The sequence below is a fragment of the Schistocerca nitens genome, chromosome 7 (assembly GCF_023898315.1).
Source record: "Schistocerca nitens isolate TAMUIC-IGC-003100 chromosome 7, iqSchNite1.1, whole genome shotgun sequence".
Classification (NCBI taxonomy): domain Eukaryota; kingdom Metazoa; phylum Arthropoda; class Insecta; order Orthoptera; family Acrididae; genus Schistocerca; species Schistocerca nitens.
This window is the reverse complement of record NC_064620.1, coordinates 173,096,878-173,112,846: the sequence shown is the minus strand read 5'-3', so window position 1 is coordinate 173,112,846 and position 15,969 is coordinate 173,096,878. Positions and strand designations below refer to the sequence as shown.

The 15,969-nt window shown below is 44.8% G+C and overlaps 1 protein-coding gene across 1 annotated transcript in view; it reads right to left on the bottom strand.

Moving 5' to 3' along the window:
• Positions 1-15,969, bottom strand: part of LOC126195523 (neural-cadherin-like) — a 390,552-nt gene that overhangs the window by 335,556 nt on the left and 39,027 nt on the right. The window contains exon 3 of the mRNA XM_049934150.1: positions 11,785-11,955. Coding sequence (XP_049790107.1) covers positions 11,785-11,955 — 171 coding nt within the window. The remainder of the gene's footprint in view (positions 1-11,784; positions 11,956-15,969) is intronic.

Below are 15,969 nucleotides of genomic sequence, written 5' to 3'. Positions count from 1 at the left end.
TGGGAAAGCATATCTTTGGTGATAGTTACATGAAGGAATGTAGTATTTACTGACTGTTATCATACCGAAACGATACACACTAGGATCAACTCTTCTTTCATTCATCCCCCGGTGCCATCTCTAATTAATTCAAGAACTTAATTGTGTCAATAAAAGAGAAATATACGAGACATTCCCAGTGTTTACTAAATTCCATAATGAGCTAGTGTATATACAATAATATCTGTGAACGTTCATGGGTTATTGAAGGAAGCTGATAAACATTTTTACAAACAGATTTAATAGGATTCAACGAATGCATACAGACTGCTAAAATAACTGAATAAAATTACTCAGGAAAACAAACTAGTAAAAATAGACTGGAACTCAATTGATATCTTATTCCATTCTAAAAAAAAAAAAAAATCTGTCTTTGGATCCGTCTTGGTTGAAAGTGTATGAATTATCTCCGGAAAAACACGATCAATTTTCAACTGCTAGTTCACACGACTAGATTCACAACGTGATTCAGAGATGTTTTGTGCCCGACCCACACTGCAGGGAATGGTTCTTAACTAGCCGGGACAATCTATACACAAACTTTTGAGATCAGCTCTGCTGCCAGGAGAGGGTGCGGGGAGGGGGGGGGGGGGGAAGGCGAAGCGATATCTTTTTGCAATTTGTCCTTGACATTCTGTGTACTGGCACCGGGAAGAGTTGACGTCCGAGCTGGCCTTATACATGTTCTAGTGGGGGTAGATCTGGGGATCTTGCTGGCTCGGAAGTACTTTAACATCATGCAGTCAGTTCGTAGAGACATGTGCAGTGTGATAACGAACATTGTCCTGCTGAAAAACGACATCACTATACTGTCGTAAGAGGTGTAACACATGACGACATACGATGTCCGCGACGAACTGCTGTGCCATCAGAGTTCCTCAGTCACTCCCATCCGTGCCCTGAAAGTCATACCCGGTAGATCACCACACCACGACGCCACGGGTAACACGGCTGTACCTGTGTAGTACACTAGAAGAATGGGACATCTCCCAACGTTGCCGCCATATTCGCCGAAGATGATCATCCAGAAGAGTGCAGAACCGCTATTAGTCATTGAACACACCGTAGCGCCATTCATTAGCAGTCCGTGGTTATCGGTCACGCCAGCACCCCAGACGCAGTATTTTTGTGTTCCGGTGTTAACGGAAGCCTACGAATGGGACGGTAATTCCCTAGCCTGGCTGCTGCTATTCTCCGACCAGTAGTGCGAAATGACACAGAAAGTTGCAGGGAGTGCTTTACGTGTTGTCAGACGGCATGCATAGATGTGAAGGGGCTACAATGCACAAAACGGTTGTCTACCATTGTGGTGGTCACAAGCGCTCGACCAGAGCCTTGATGCCCTCACGATTCCAAGCAGTCCAACAGCACAGCGACTGGACGCCACTGTCACATCCAAAATCCCCACAAATCTAGATACTGCACGATTTTATCGGTCGGTCAAACGGGGACCCACAATACTTCGAAACTCTGTAAGGTGCTGACAGTACCGCCTCACACGAGTACGCGGCATCTTCGTGTCCTGTACAATGATCACTCAACATAATGCGCTGTGCATGACCCTTATATACAGGCCTGGTAGCAGCAGCAATCACGAACAACACTAATGCAGTTTGCTGGACTTTCTGCCTGCCTCACAGAACTGTTACTCTAATTATTTACATACCCACCAATGGTGTGTACGTTTATGGAAAATTTGGAAATTTGTGGTAAGGTCTTATGGGACCAAACTGCTAAGGTCATCGGTCCCTAAGCTTACACTCTATTTAATCTAACTTAAACAAGCTTATGCTAAGGACGACACACACACCGATGCCTGAGGGAGGACTCGAACCTCTGACGGGTGGAGGGAGGGGGGGAGGGGGGCAGCCGCGTGGACCGGGACAAGAGGCCCAGACCGCGCGGCTACCCCGCGCTGCGGTGTACTTGCGTTTATAAAAGTACATTGACATCCAAGCATGTTTAATAAATGCTGCGGTGGACAATGTTGGGAAATCCAAAGGCTGTGATGTGTCAACCACTGGCAGACACAAATAAGCAACTCAGGTCTAGGGAACAAACCAAAGTTTATTGTATACAGTTTCCACAAAAATATTCTCCACAATGAGAAAAAAGAAAGGATATAATACAATATTGCAGTGCCTGTGTTATTCTGAATTACAACGCAAAGTTCCTTTAGGCACTGCGGCTACAATAGCTGTTATGCAATAACTTAAGTTGAGAGGTGGCATGAGCCCCCTCTCATATTTCTATCTTACGATTTTCCTCTCTAATTGCATGCAGTGAAAAGTCGCTATTCCTTCACACGCGGACTTCCCACGCGGCGTCTCTCGTCACCCGGGTGGTCCGGTGACAGGCGGGCACTGCTGATCTGGAAAGGGTTAAGCCGACGGGTGTGAGGAAGTCGAGTGAATGCTTTGCAGACGCCGACATAGTCAAAAGACACGCCCGGAGGGGTCTGAAGTAGCGGCTGGGCTAGAGGTTCCGTTACTTCGCAGAAACTTAGCGAAAACACTTTCTGGCGGGCTACCAGCGAGGCGTGGGAATGACTTGTGTACCCAGGCAGTTGTGGCGGGAAAATTCCCGCGCTTTCTGCAAAATAGTAACTGTGATTGGCTTGCTCAGGGCATAGCTCCGTGACGTAGCAAAATCAGCGCAGAAATTGGCGCCAAGAATCTCCATTGGTGGAATTTTCCGCCGGTTTTCGAGTTGCGGATTGGAACGTTTAACCACGGCCACTGTCGTGGGGGCGGGAATGTTGTGTGTTCGGCCTGTACGGGTGCTCTTGTGTGAAGTCGGCTCTCGCCTTTCGGTCGAGGACGTCGAAGCAACCAGCCATCGCCTCCGGTACGCCAAATCGTGTTCTTGCAGTTAAGAAGACAGATTGGTAATGTATGTCCGCAGCACCGGCAGACAGGGATTTTCCTAGGTGATAATCAGTGCTCAGCAGAGCGCGCCTGTTCGTCTTTTTCTAACTTTGTTCTGTCTTGGGTAGCAGCAATTAATGTTGGGTTGGCTATGTGGTTTCTCTTAAGATTTGAGTTGCAAGGAATTAGCTCCACATACCACTTCGTCATAATCCTCACAATCTAGTTTAGGGACAACTTCACATTCACAGCGTTTGTTTGAGTATCCAATTTGAGCCAATTTGATGTGTTGTAAATGTTTCATGTGTTTTTGTTTATTATTTTGTGTTTAGTCTTAATAAATCATATTGTTATTTTGGACAGAACTTTCATTCTGTTAATCGGTAGAGCAACCCTATCATTCCTCACTATGTTAATGAAACCTTCGTTTATTTAACTTATTTATCAAATTAAATTACTGCAGGTGCCAAACTCTCTTCCACTCCACTGGCAGGGTTAATTAGAGTCAGTTCGCGTATTTTTTTTAATCCTTGTGCAACAGCAAAAGTCGGAGTTAGAATAGGGGGGGCTTAGAGCATCATTTACATATGTAGATTCTAGAAGAATTTAGTGTTAAATAGACTGCTAGCCCCGGCACCTCGCAAAGTATAATCGCAATTGCGAATATGGACAACTATCAGCTGTAGAATGAAATGACGGCAATGAAAATGTGTGGTGGACCATTTTGGCTGAACAGGTCCACCACAAAGGTGATGCTATGTTTCAAGAAGACAGAGACTCTGTTCATAAAGCACGCATCGTCCAGGAGTGTTTTTATGAGTACGAGAATGGAGTGTAGCGTCTCCCCTGGCCAACACAGTCATCAGATCGGAGTATTATTGAGCCTTTGTGGTCTACTTTGGAGAGAAGGTTGCAGGTCACTAGCCACCGCCAGAACTTGGCACTATTTTCCAGGAAGAATGACATAAGTTTCCATTGAAAACCATAAAGGACATTTATATTAAAAATGAAGAAATTCCTCCAGCTGAATTTAAGGTGTCGATTTGATTTCGGCAACTAGTAACTCACTAACCACCTTCCACACGGAGCACGTCTGTATCTCACCACTGACTTCTGGTATCAGCCGCACGCAGTTGACGTCAACAAGTGTATGGGCCTGAAGATGACTTTGTTTCAACGTTGAAACTAGTTGCCAAAACAAAATCCACACCTTAAATAGAGTTGGAGGAATTTCTTCATTTTTTAATATAAATTTATACCAGCTGACGTCCCACTGTCCTCTATTTCAACTATGGATGTACGAAGATCATACAGGACCTGTCTGTATTAACATCTTCAACTTTTGAAGTCCTGTCTTCGTCAGTTGCATGTAATATTACGGTATATTGATAATTTTTACTTTATGGACCTTGTAACTACAACTGAATGAAACACAATTTTCGTGCCATACCCGTTCCGCCTTTATTAATAAACGCGTGTGGTACAAAAATTGTGTTTCATTTATTTGTAGTTAGACGGTCCATAAAGTAAAAATTATCGATGAACCGTAATACAGGACCTATAATTATCCATTCCGAGACGAATGGAAGCTGTATCGAATGCCAACGGGCTTCCTATGCCATATTAGCATGGTAAAGTGTTTTTACCGTTTACGTAGTTTTGGCCATTCCCTGTATCCCCAATTGGATACCTTAGTACCGTGCTAGCAGCCTGCTTGGTCCTTGCTGATAAGCCCTTGGCTGTAGAATGGCACAGACCTGCTATACCTAGAGTATCTCTCTTTCTTCGTATGATGTCCTCTGTTTCCATCATATTTCAAACTTGTTTATTTTAATACTGTGGCCGAATGCGCTTCCAGTCACCACAGTCGTGGGAAGCATGTCAAGTGCACCATATGCCAGGGAATAATGTAAACCTTGTTCTGTGATCATATTTTAGCTGTTTTTGTTCTTTCTAAAGTGGATATTGGGGTCCATCCCAGAATTTGCCAAAACGGTCCTGGAAGACTGCCCAAATTACACTGAGACCACCTTGCTTAGCAGACGAACGGTCGCTAATCCACAGCACGAATTCGATCCGGATCTGACGGAGCTTACCGACTGCCATTCTTCCTGTTCGTGATTCGTGAACGGAGCAGCTAATGGGTGGGAAACATTGATAGTATCAGATGTACATAGCTTACGTAGTATACAGGGTGACCTTTTTTAACTTGACACTACTAAATATCTCGAAAGCGATGCATCTACAAAAAAAAAAAGTGTTCTAGGTGAAAAATTAATACACTGCTGGCCACCGTAAATGCAACACCCTGAAGGAAGCATCCGAATCAAGTGAAATTTACACCATGAGTTTGCAGCGATGAGATATGCAACTGATTAGAATTTCAGAGCAGATGCACATCACGCGTGCCTGTGGCGCCACCTCATAGCGCCATTTAAGGCTTGGCGATTTCGACGAGTGTACGTTCGGCACGTGTGTTTACCTTGTGGTTGTTTCACAAGACGATCAGTTATGCCTCGTAGACAACAGCGAACATCTTTTGATCAAGTATCCGAGTTCGACAGAGGAAGGATAGTGGCTTACCGAGATTGTGGATTATCATACACAGAAATCGCTAGTCGTGTTGGACGAAACCAAACAACTGTAATGCGGATATGTGACCGTTGGATGCAGGAGGGTACGACGGACCGACGTGGTCGATCGCATTCACCTCGGTGCACCACAGCACGTGCTGATAGGCAAATTGTGCGCATGGCAGTGACGGATCGCTCAGTGACATCCCGAACCATAGCACAGCACATTGCGTCTGTAACGCATCATCCAGTGTCTGCGCGTACCATTTGTTGCCGTTTACAGCAGAGTGGTCTGTCCGCAAGACGTCCATTGCTTCGTCTACCATTGACGCAGAACCACAGACGTCTCCGTCGCCAATGGTGTGATGACAGACGGATGTGGACGGCAGAATGGAATGACGTTGTCTTTACTGGCGAGGCACGCTTCTGTCTGCAGCACCACGATGGTCGGATTCGAGTGTGGAGACACCGTGGAGAGAGGATGCTGGACAGCTGCATTATGCACCGCCACACTGGTCTTGCACCGGGTATTATGGTATGGGGCGGTATTGGATATTACTCTCGCACGCCTCTAGTACGCATTGCCGGTACTTTAAATAGCCGGCGCTACATATCCGAGGTGCTGGAGCCAGTTGTCCTTCCTTACCTACAGGGCTCGGCCACAGCCATATTTCAACAGGATAATCCTCGACCACACGTGGCACGCATTGTCCAAAGGTTCTTCGTCAATAACCAGATTGAACTGCTTCCCTGGCCGGCTCGCTCTCCGGATCTTTCGCCGATAGAAAACATGTTGTCCATGGTTGCTCAACGAGTGACCCAGATTACATCACCAGCTGCCACACCAGATGATCTTTGGCAACGTGTGGAAGCTGCTTGGGCTGCTGTACCCCAGGAACACATCCAACGTCTCTTTGACTCAATGCCGAGACGTGTGGCAGCGGTGATCTCCAACAATGGCGGCTACTCTGGCTACTGATTCTGGCAGGAACCAAATGTCACAGACGTCTGTAAACGTAATCATTTGATACTTGGTCAACATGTTATCTACAAAATAAATTTTGTTGTGCTACCTCTTGTCTTTCTTGGTGTTGCATTTACGGTGGCCAGCAGTGTATTTTGTACTACAGCTGGCCACCTCCTTACCATCCCTCCTGCGTGGGAGGGATCAAATTTTTGTTTTCAAATGGGAATCCCATTTTTATTGCATATTCATACTTTGCGCCAAAAATACGTACTGTTTACACAAAAGCATTGTTTCCTATTCATGGTGGATGGCGTTGTAATCGACAAATAGAAATAGGCCTGTTTTTTCTATTAAGAACCGATGCATTCGAATACAATTTCATTGACGGTTTAAATGTAAATATTTTTGTTCTAACGATTAATGGTTATGTTAGAAATTTATTTTAGTGTTGTAAATTTGATTGTACAGTATAGTATGGTTAATTGTACAGTATAGTAGGGTTAACCGTTTCAACGTCTGGTTAGGAGCTACGTTTAGTGTGATCCAGGAACAACGTCGAGGATATAGTAGTTTTCTGTTCCCATCAGGATGTTTGATTCCGGCGAGTCCCCTTTGCCTCTCACCACAGGGGTGCTTGATTTCGGCGAGTATCCATGGTGGGTGCACCTGTCACTATCACCTCGTGGACATTACAACGGTTATGGTTTGCATTCCACCTGTGGTCGCATAACGACTAGCACGGGAGTTACGGCAGTTGTATGGGACCACCCATACCACTCAGCTTGATGGCGACGTTCGACGGCGGCCTCTGAAATCAAGCATTCCGATAGTTTGCGAACTGACCACAATCAAGCCCCCAGGAAACAGAAAACTACATTACCACACAAATAGCTTATTTGCCAGAAATGTCAATGTTTAGCCATGTTATTGATACTGACAATCACATTTGCAACACTCAAGTAACATCTGAATATCACTATTGACCTTTAGAATACAGAGGTTTACATTTACACCGTAAATGAAACGTAGAAGCAGATGCGTCGGTTGTTAATTGCAAAAACGGGCACACTTGATATTTGTCGAAAAAATGGTTCAAATGGCTCTGAGCACTATGGTCATCAGTCCCCTAGAACTTAGAACTACTTAAACCTAACTAACCTAAGGACATCACACAACACCCAGTCATCACGAGGCAGGGAAAATCCCTGACCCCGCCGGGAATCGAACCCGGGAACCCGTGCGCGGGAAGCGAGAACGCTACCGCACGACCACGAGATGCAGACTGATATTTGTCGATTAGAGTGCCATCTACCACGACGGGAAACAATGGTTTGAGTAAACCGTATATGTCTTGCAATAAAATAACAGTTCCCATTTTAAAACACAAAGTTGACCCCCCCCTCCCCCCACCGTGCAGGACGGACGCTTAGGAGGTGGCCAGTTGTAGCAGACAAATGTCCCCTTTACTAATATTAATTAATATTAACTTTTCACCTAAAACATTTTTATCATCCTATGCGTCGTTTACGAGGTATTTAGTTGTCTCAAGTTAAAGCAAACACACTGTAAACGTCAATGATTCCCCACTCCGTCCCGCAAGCTAGACCTTCGATGTCGCGTGCATCTCTCGTGGACAGTACACATCGTAAATTGAGCAAAGCGTGGAATCCTGCGATATCTTTGATCCACTCTCAAAGACGTCGCTACAAAGCAGTTTCTATTGATGTAACGCTACCACTGCATGAATAGAGCGTCTATCCACAAAGTGAACTCTGGCCATTGTGTTTCTACGGTACTCGCAGTGGCGCGGGACTCGGATTTAAAGGATCGGACCCGAGTGCTGAAGATTCATTCCGCCTACTCACTCGGAAGATGGCCGAAAGGTATACGGTAGAAAAATCAGATCGCAAAATGGAGTTTCAGCGGCTGCACGCTCGAAATGTAATGGATTAGGTTTGGCGGGTAACATACTGTTTTTTTCCTCCCCAGTGCATGCAGAAAGTAATAGAGCAAGTAAGTCATTCTAACTATCTGGGCTTCAACATTTCTTTTGATTATAATAAAGATATAAAGAATAAGAAAGAAAACTTCAGGGTGGCAGTGGAACAATAAAACGAAAATTAAGGAAAGACAACAAAAGAAACGCAACCTAAACTCTATGAAACACTACTTGTTCCATTGCTATTTTATGGATATGAGGCTTGGATAGCGAACAAGGAAAACATAAATTGAATAATGACATCAGAAATGAAATTCCTCAAATCTGTTGAATGCTGTAGCCTAGCAGAAACATTAAGAAGCGATGTTATTAGAAGTGAAGATATTTGCAATAACATATCGACACGTATCCCTTTCAGACATGCTTTTTTTTTCTGGAGGAAGGAATACTTTTTAACGGTCGAATGCTCTTACACAATTGTTTAATGCTTTTAGAAGCAAAATTTACACAAATATATGTACCTGTTTTCGAAACATGCTTTGTACACATGAATGTTTTTATAATTTATGTCGAAATATTCACTGCTGTAATAAACTTAACATTCAATGATTATCATGCAAAACAACAGTAATAACACTCAGTTATGTATTTGCCTATAGCCAACAAACCATTTCCGATCACTGTGACGGTCACAAACTGCTGCACACTGCTACACTTACTTGTTGATATTTTTAGAGTGATGCACAACAGGTTGAAGAACTTACGCTTGATGAAAAGAATGAAATAAATGAAAAGCACCAGTTTGCATTTGTTCCACAGTATTACTTTTATTGTATTAACCGGTTTTCGGCTTACAAGGCCGTCTTCAGACATTTACTGAGTATTGTCACCGAAGAAGTTACAATGTTTGCAAACAACACTGGAAGAGAAGTAACACGTCTAGACTGAAGCAGAAACATACAGTAAGTAACATCTTTGACAGTGTGGTGGTAATGCAATAAAAAGTAAATAATTGAACAGTACATAAACAAAAATGGAGTAGACAATAAATGTCTGAAGATGGTCTTGTAAGACGAAAATCGGTTAACACAATAAAAGTAATACTGTGGAACAAAAGCAAACTGGTGCTTTTAATTTATTATAATGTTGTTCTACTAAGACCCGACGGAAGATTCTGTTAATACGAAAAGATTGAACATTTATAAACGTGTAAATGAGGCTTCCATTGACGAAAAATATTTATGTTTGACCTAAGACACAATAAAAAATAATGTACACAATCGTAATCTGGGGAACTGAAAGGGATGTAAGCGTAAACATAGAATGAACATCCGAACTGTCAGATATTGTCCAGGGATACCTTCTGAGTGTTTTTGTGTAAGGGACCAGCGGTCTCCGGCGACTCGTTAGCGTTATAGCATTTCGTTTTGGTTTCTTGCCCCAGTTAGCTTTGTACCTGTATTGCACTGAAAATAGTGCACAATGGTGCAAATATTGATGATTTGAGCTGTTAAGTCTTGTTTCCACTTGCTCACGGTACTTTCTGCTGTCAATAGTAACGCCTTCTTCAACTCTTGCCCTCAGTGCTGATCTATTCTGTCTAAAGTTTCATTTTCCGGGAGTGATATTTGTGTATTAACAGTGATACACTGCAGCACTACTCACAGGTTTATTGTTTAAGAGTTGGCCGATTTTCACCTCATGTATGGGTTCACTGAATGTAATGGAAGAACAGCACAAAGACGCTGCGCTGAATTGTTCCCCCACCGATGGCGACCACATCACAGTACAGTGTTACATCTGAGGGTTTTTGTATTACTCTGTGTTGTGTGTTGTACGTATTGGTTATTGCGTATTACATGCTTCTTCACTATTGTGAAGGCATTTTCACTGAAACAAGTGTGACTGCGGTAACAAATCGAATAAATCGTAGTTACATTATTATTCTATATCAATCCGCCGGAGACCGTCGGTACCTTGTACCTAAGTACTCAGAAGTTGTCCCTGAACAACCTCTGAACGTCGGTGGAGTTATGGTTCACCCTAAATAAATAGAATACAACAAGATGGTTTCCCTAAAAAAATATTGGCAGTGTATACCCAAAGGTGTACGAGACGTAGAGTGGCGCATGGAAAGCTGAAGCTGGAACAGGTTCCTCGAACCAAATACGTGAATGTAGATGATGGTGATGATGATGATGGTAATGCATGCCAGCATTCAGTTCCTGAGATATAGCTGGTAGTCCATGACAAAAGATTTCTTGGGCCAACTTATAAAGAGGGTGCCTCGTTGCCGCTCTTCGACACCACTATATATAAATGTCTTTATATACGTTACGTGACGCGCTAAGGAAAAAAATGTAATAAGTGGAGGAGAGAAGAATTGGGAATCATTCCAGCGACTATACGAATAGCAAATGGGGAAATTCAGTGATATAAACGACTCTGACAAAGGGCCGATTATTATGGCCATGCACACTGGAATGGACATGTCGGAAATGGGAGAACCTAGTAGGACGTTCACGTGATAATGTCGTCAGCATCCGTGGAACGCGGTTGCAGGACGGTAAAACCACGAGCAGGTAGCAGGGTGTTGGACGTGCACGCCTCATCACGGAGTGTGGAGGTTAGAAGCTTGCATGTCTGACGACAAACACAGTTTTGGTGCAGAGCAAGTGTTCCAAACCGCAATGTCACCACATTGACCCAATATGACTGCAGTTATGACTGCTGTAAGCATGAGATCATCGAGATTAGACCGTCGACAAACGGAAACATGTGGTTTGGTAGGAGGATACACCGTCATCCAGGCGGACAGCTGCTGGAAATATGCACCGCACCATGAACGCGTGGGTGTCCAGACCTACCCTTGGGACCTGTGGTATTAATCGAAGACATCAAAACAGCAGTGGACAACGTGAACATCATTGCAGATCACTTGCAACCCTTCATGCTAATATCTTCCCCGACGGCTATAGCATTATCCAGCACACCAAATGTCCGTGTAACTGGGCCAGAATTCTGCAGCATGATAGTGACTTCACGTTGGTATCTTGGCCACCAAATTCGCTTGAACTGTACCCGACGGAGCACATCTGGATTTCTATCTGGCACCAGCTCCGCGTTCACAACCCACCAGGACGTGAAACTGCGGGACCTGTGCGTAGGTATCTGCTGCCATGTACATCCAGAAACCTACGAAGGACTTTGTCGCATCTATGCTACGTACAGTGACTCGCGTATTTCCTTCCAAATCAGAACCAAAACCCAATTAAACAAGTGGTCGTAATGTCTCGGCTCATCAGTGTTTTTGTACATCATTCATCCTTGGAGTTGTAGTACTCGCCCAATTATGAGGGGATGTATCTACTGACAGTAGGTGGTCTTAGCCATACTCACGGTGAGGATTCTCCTCGGTAAGTGGTGGTCGTCCTCCTCGGTGACGGTGGCGCGGTACACGGGCTGCTCGAACACGGGGGGCAGGTCGTTGGCGTCCTTGACTCTCACCAGCAGCGTCGCCTGCCCCACGGCGCGGCCTGCCTCAGACACCGCCACCAACAGCAGTTCGTACTGCAACACACAGTGTGCCAGTGTTCAGAGACACTCTGACCCAGAGGTGAATCAGGGGACAGAATGTAAAAGCAAATTTTGAGATTACGGTGTCTGCGTGCGTTGCTTCAAGCACTTATTTATGCAGCGTTAGACAGTGAATACTACATGTACAATTATAAACAAAGAAACTATAAATGACCAGTTAAATACACACAAAAAAAGGGAATTACGATTGTCCAGGTTTTCCAGTCATTGAATTGCTTTAGAACCAGTTTCGTGCAGACATCGTCACTAGGTCTAATAAGGAAACCTCACCATCCCGACCTGATATATCCGAGGTAAAGAGAATCACAATCAAGGAATTAATCGGATCGGACGGAGATCGGCAGGTGTGACGCACGAGTACATGTATAGACAAACAGATGACCACAATTTCAGAAAATTTGGATGATTTATTCGAGGAAAAGGGCTTCAAAAACTGAGCAAGTAACGCGATAGTCTACCTCTGGCCTTTGTGCAAGTGGTTACTCTGCTTGGCATTGATTGACAGAGTTGTTGGATGTGCTCCTGAGGGATATCGTGGCAAATTCTGTCCAATTGGAGCGTTAGATCGTCAAAATCACTGAGCTGGCTGCTCCAAACGTACTCCGGGGACATCGTTGGACAAGGTAGGATTTGAAAAGCACGAAGACAAAGAGCAGAAAATCTCGTCGTGTGCGTTGGACAGTATTTTGCTGAAATGTAGGGCTAGGATGGCTTGCCATGAAGGTGAGAAAAACGGAGCGTGGAATATTGTAGACGTACTGCTGTGCTGTAAGGGTGCCATGGATGACAACCAAAGGCTTCCTGCTATGAAATGAAATGGCACCCTAGACCATAACTCCTGGTTGTCAGGCCGTGTGGTGAGCGACAGTCAGGTTGGTATCCCATCGCTGTCCGGACGTCTCCAGACACTTCTTCGAAAATGGTTCAAATGGCTCTGAGCACTATGGGACTTAACATCTGAGGTCATCAGTCCCCTAGACTTAGAACTGCTTAAACCTGACTAATGTAAGGACATCACACACATCCACGCCCGAGGCAGGATTCGAACCTGCGACCGTACCAAGCGCTCGGTTCCGGACTGAAGCGCTCGGCCACAGCGGTCGGCACACGTCTTCGTCCTGGTATCTCATTGAATGGAGTAGAATTGTCTTGAGTGATGAGTCCAGGTTCAAACTGAGCCCCGGTGACCAGCAAAGACGTGTCTGAAGACGCTCTGAACAGCAGTCTGATACGAACCTGAGTGTCGGCGGTCATATGGCCCGATAAGCAAGACTGATGGTGTGGGGCGCCATTTCATTACATAGCAGCACCCCTTTGGTCATCTACGGCACTCTTACAGCATAGCGGTACGTCGACGGTTTCTTCTGTTTTGTTGTCCTTCATGGCCAGCCACCGTGGGCTTACATTTCAGCAAGATGGTGTCCACTTGCGCACAGCAAGAGTTTCGACTGCTTTTATTCGTGCCTGTCAAATTCAAACTTGACCAGCAAGGTCGCCGTATCTCTCCCCAACTGCTCAGTTTGTGAAGCTTTTTCTCCTGATAAATCATCAAATTTTTCTGAAACTATAATCACTTGTTTCTCTGTACATGTAAATTACATCTACCGATTTCCGTCCCATTCGGATAATTCCTTGGTGGAGAGTCGTTTTTTCTTTGTCCTAGGGTGTATTGTAAGAAAAAAAACACACTTGTACACTACTGGCCATTAAAATTGCTACACCACTAAGATCACGTGCTACAGACGCGAAATGTAACCGACAGCAAGAAGATGCTGTGATATGCAAATGATTAGCTTTTCAGAGCATTCACACAAAGTTGGCGCCTGTGGCTACACTTACAACGTGCTGACATGAGGAAAGTTTCCAACCGATTTCTCATACACAAACAGCAGTTGATCGGCGTTCCCTGTTGAAACGTTGTTTTGATGCCTCGTGTAAGGAGGAGAAATGCGTACCATCACGTTTCCGACTTTGATAAAGGTCGGATTGTAGCCTATTGCGACTGCGGTTTATCGTACCGCGACATTGCTACTCGCGTTGGTCGAGATCCAACGACTGTTAGCAGAAAATGGAATCAGTGGGTTCAGGAGGATGATACGGAACGCCGTGCTGGATCCCAACGGCGTCGTATCACTAGCAGTCGAGATGACAGGCATCTTATCCGCATCGCTGTAACGGATCGTGCAGCCACGGCTCGATCCCTGAGTCAACAGATGGGGACGTTTGCAAGACAACAACCATCTGCACGAACAGTTCGACGACGTTGGCAGCAGCATGGACTTTCAGCTCGGAGACCATGGCTGCGGTTACCCTTGACGCTGCATCACAGACAGGAACGCTTGCGATGGTGTACTCAACGACAAACCTGGGTGCACGAATGGCAAAACGTCATTTTTTCGGACGAATCCAGGTTCTGATTACAGCATCGTGATGGTCGCATCCGTGTTGGACGACATCGCGGTGAACGCACATTGGAAGCGCGTATTCGTCATCGCCATAATGGCGTATCACCCGGCGTGATGTTATGGGGTGCCATTGGTTACACGTCTCGGTCACCTCCTGTTCGCATTGATGGCACTTTGGACAGTGGAAGTTACATTTCAGATGTGTTACGACCCGTGGCTCTACCCTTCATTCGATCCCTGCGAAACCCCACAATTCAGCAGGATAATGCACGACCGCATGTCGCAGGTCCTGTACGGGCCTTTCTGGATACAGAAAATGTTCGATTGCTGGCCTGGCAAGCATATTCTCCAGATCTCTCACCAACTGAAAACGTCTGGTCAATGGTGGCTGAGCAACTGGCTCGTCACAATACGCCAGTCACTACTCTTTATGAACTGTGGTGTCGTGTTGAAGCTGCATGGGCAGCTGTACCTGTACACGCCATCCAAGCTCTGTTTGACTCAATGCCCAGGCGTATCAAGGCCGTTATTACGGTCTGAGGTGGTTGTTCTGGGTACTGATTTCTCAGGATCTGTGCACCCAAATTGCGTGAAAATGTAATCACATGTCAGTTCTAGTATAATATATTTGTCCAATGAATACCCGTTTATCATCTGCATTTGTTCTTGGTGTAGCAATTTTAATGGCCAGTAGTGTAAGATATCAGCCTCAGCAATCGACACCGATGGAAAATTTTGCTCCACGATTCTGACACTACGCAGTTTCGACCGTCTGAAATCACAGCTTTAAACTTTCGTGCGCACCAGTTGCTTGACACTTCACCCAATACAGCTGCATGATGCCCGAACGCAAAGTTCTGCACAGTAGGGGTGCCAACCGGAGCCCTCCTATTCGAGGTACGTTACAGATGAGGGAAGAGGAGGGGAAAGGTTGACACGTCCTCCCAAGTGTTTTCAAATCCTGTTCTACACTAATAACAGTAATATTAGCATGTACTACACTACGTCAGCCTCACTCACAAACAGGGTGGTTCAGGAGGGATCGCCAATATTCAGGGATTTGATGATTCGAAGCAGAAAAGTCTAGTAAACATGGGCTCCACACCTTAAAAGCTACGAGAACTTCTTCATTTTTGGTACTGTGAAAAAAATCTCTTTTACTGCATGCTCTTTGTTTTCCCTACTTTGAGAGTTGGTAGTACGGACCAAAACATGCAAAAAATGTACAGTAAACATGGGGTCTAAAGTACAGACCTTAAGAGTTGTGAGTACTTGTTCATCTTCACTAGTATGGGACCTGTCTTCTACTGAATAAGTGCTCACGGATCTTAAGGTAGCATTTTGGAGCCCAGGTTTACTAGATTATTTTGCTTCGAATGATCACGTACCTCAAGCATCTTCTATACTGTCATTATTCTTTTACCAATATTCTTGTATTGATATTATGCAGCTGTATATACACCTCAAATCAAAATGAATAAATCCAAACGAGTGAATAATTGTTATGAAATGAAGTTAATGATTTTCTATTTACAGCTCGTCATGTCAGTCACGTTGAAGAGAGAAGCATCCCCTGCAAATG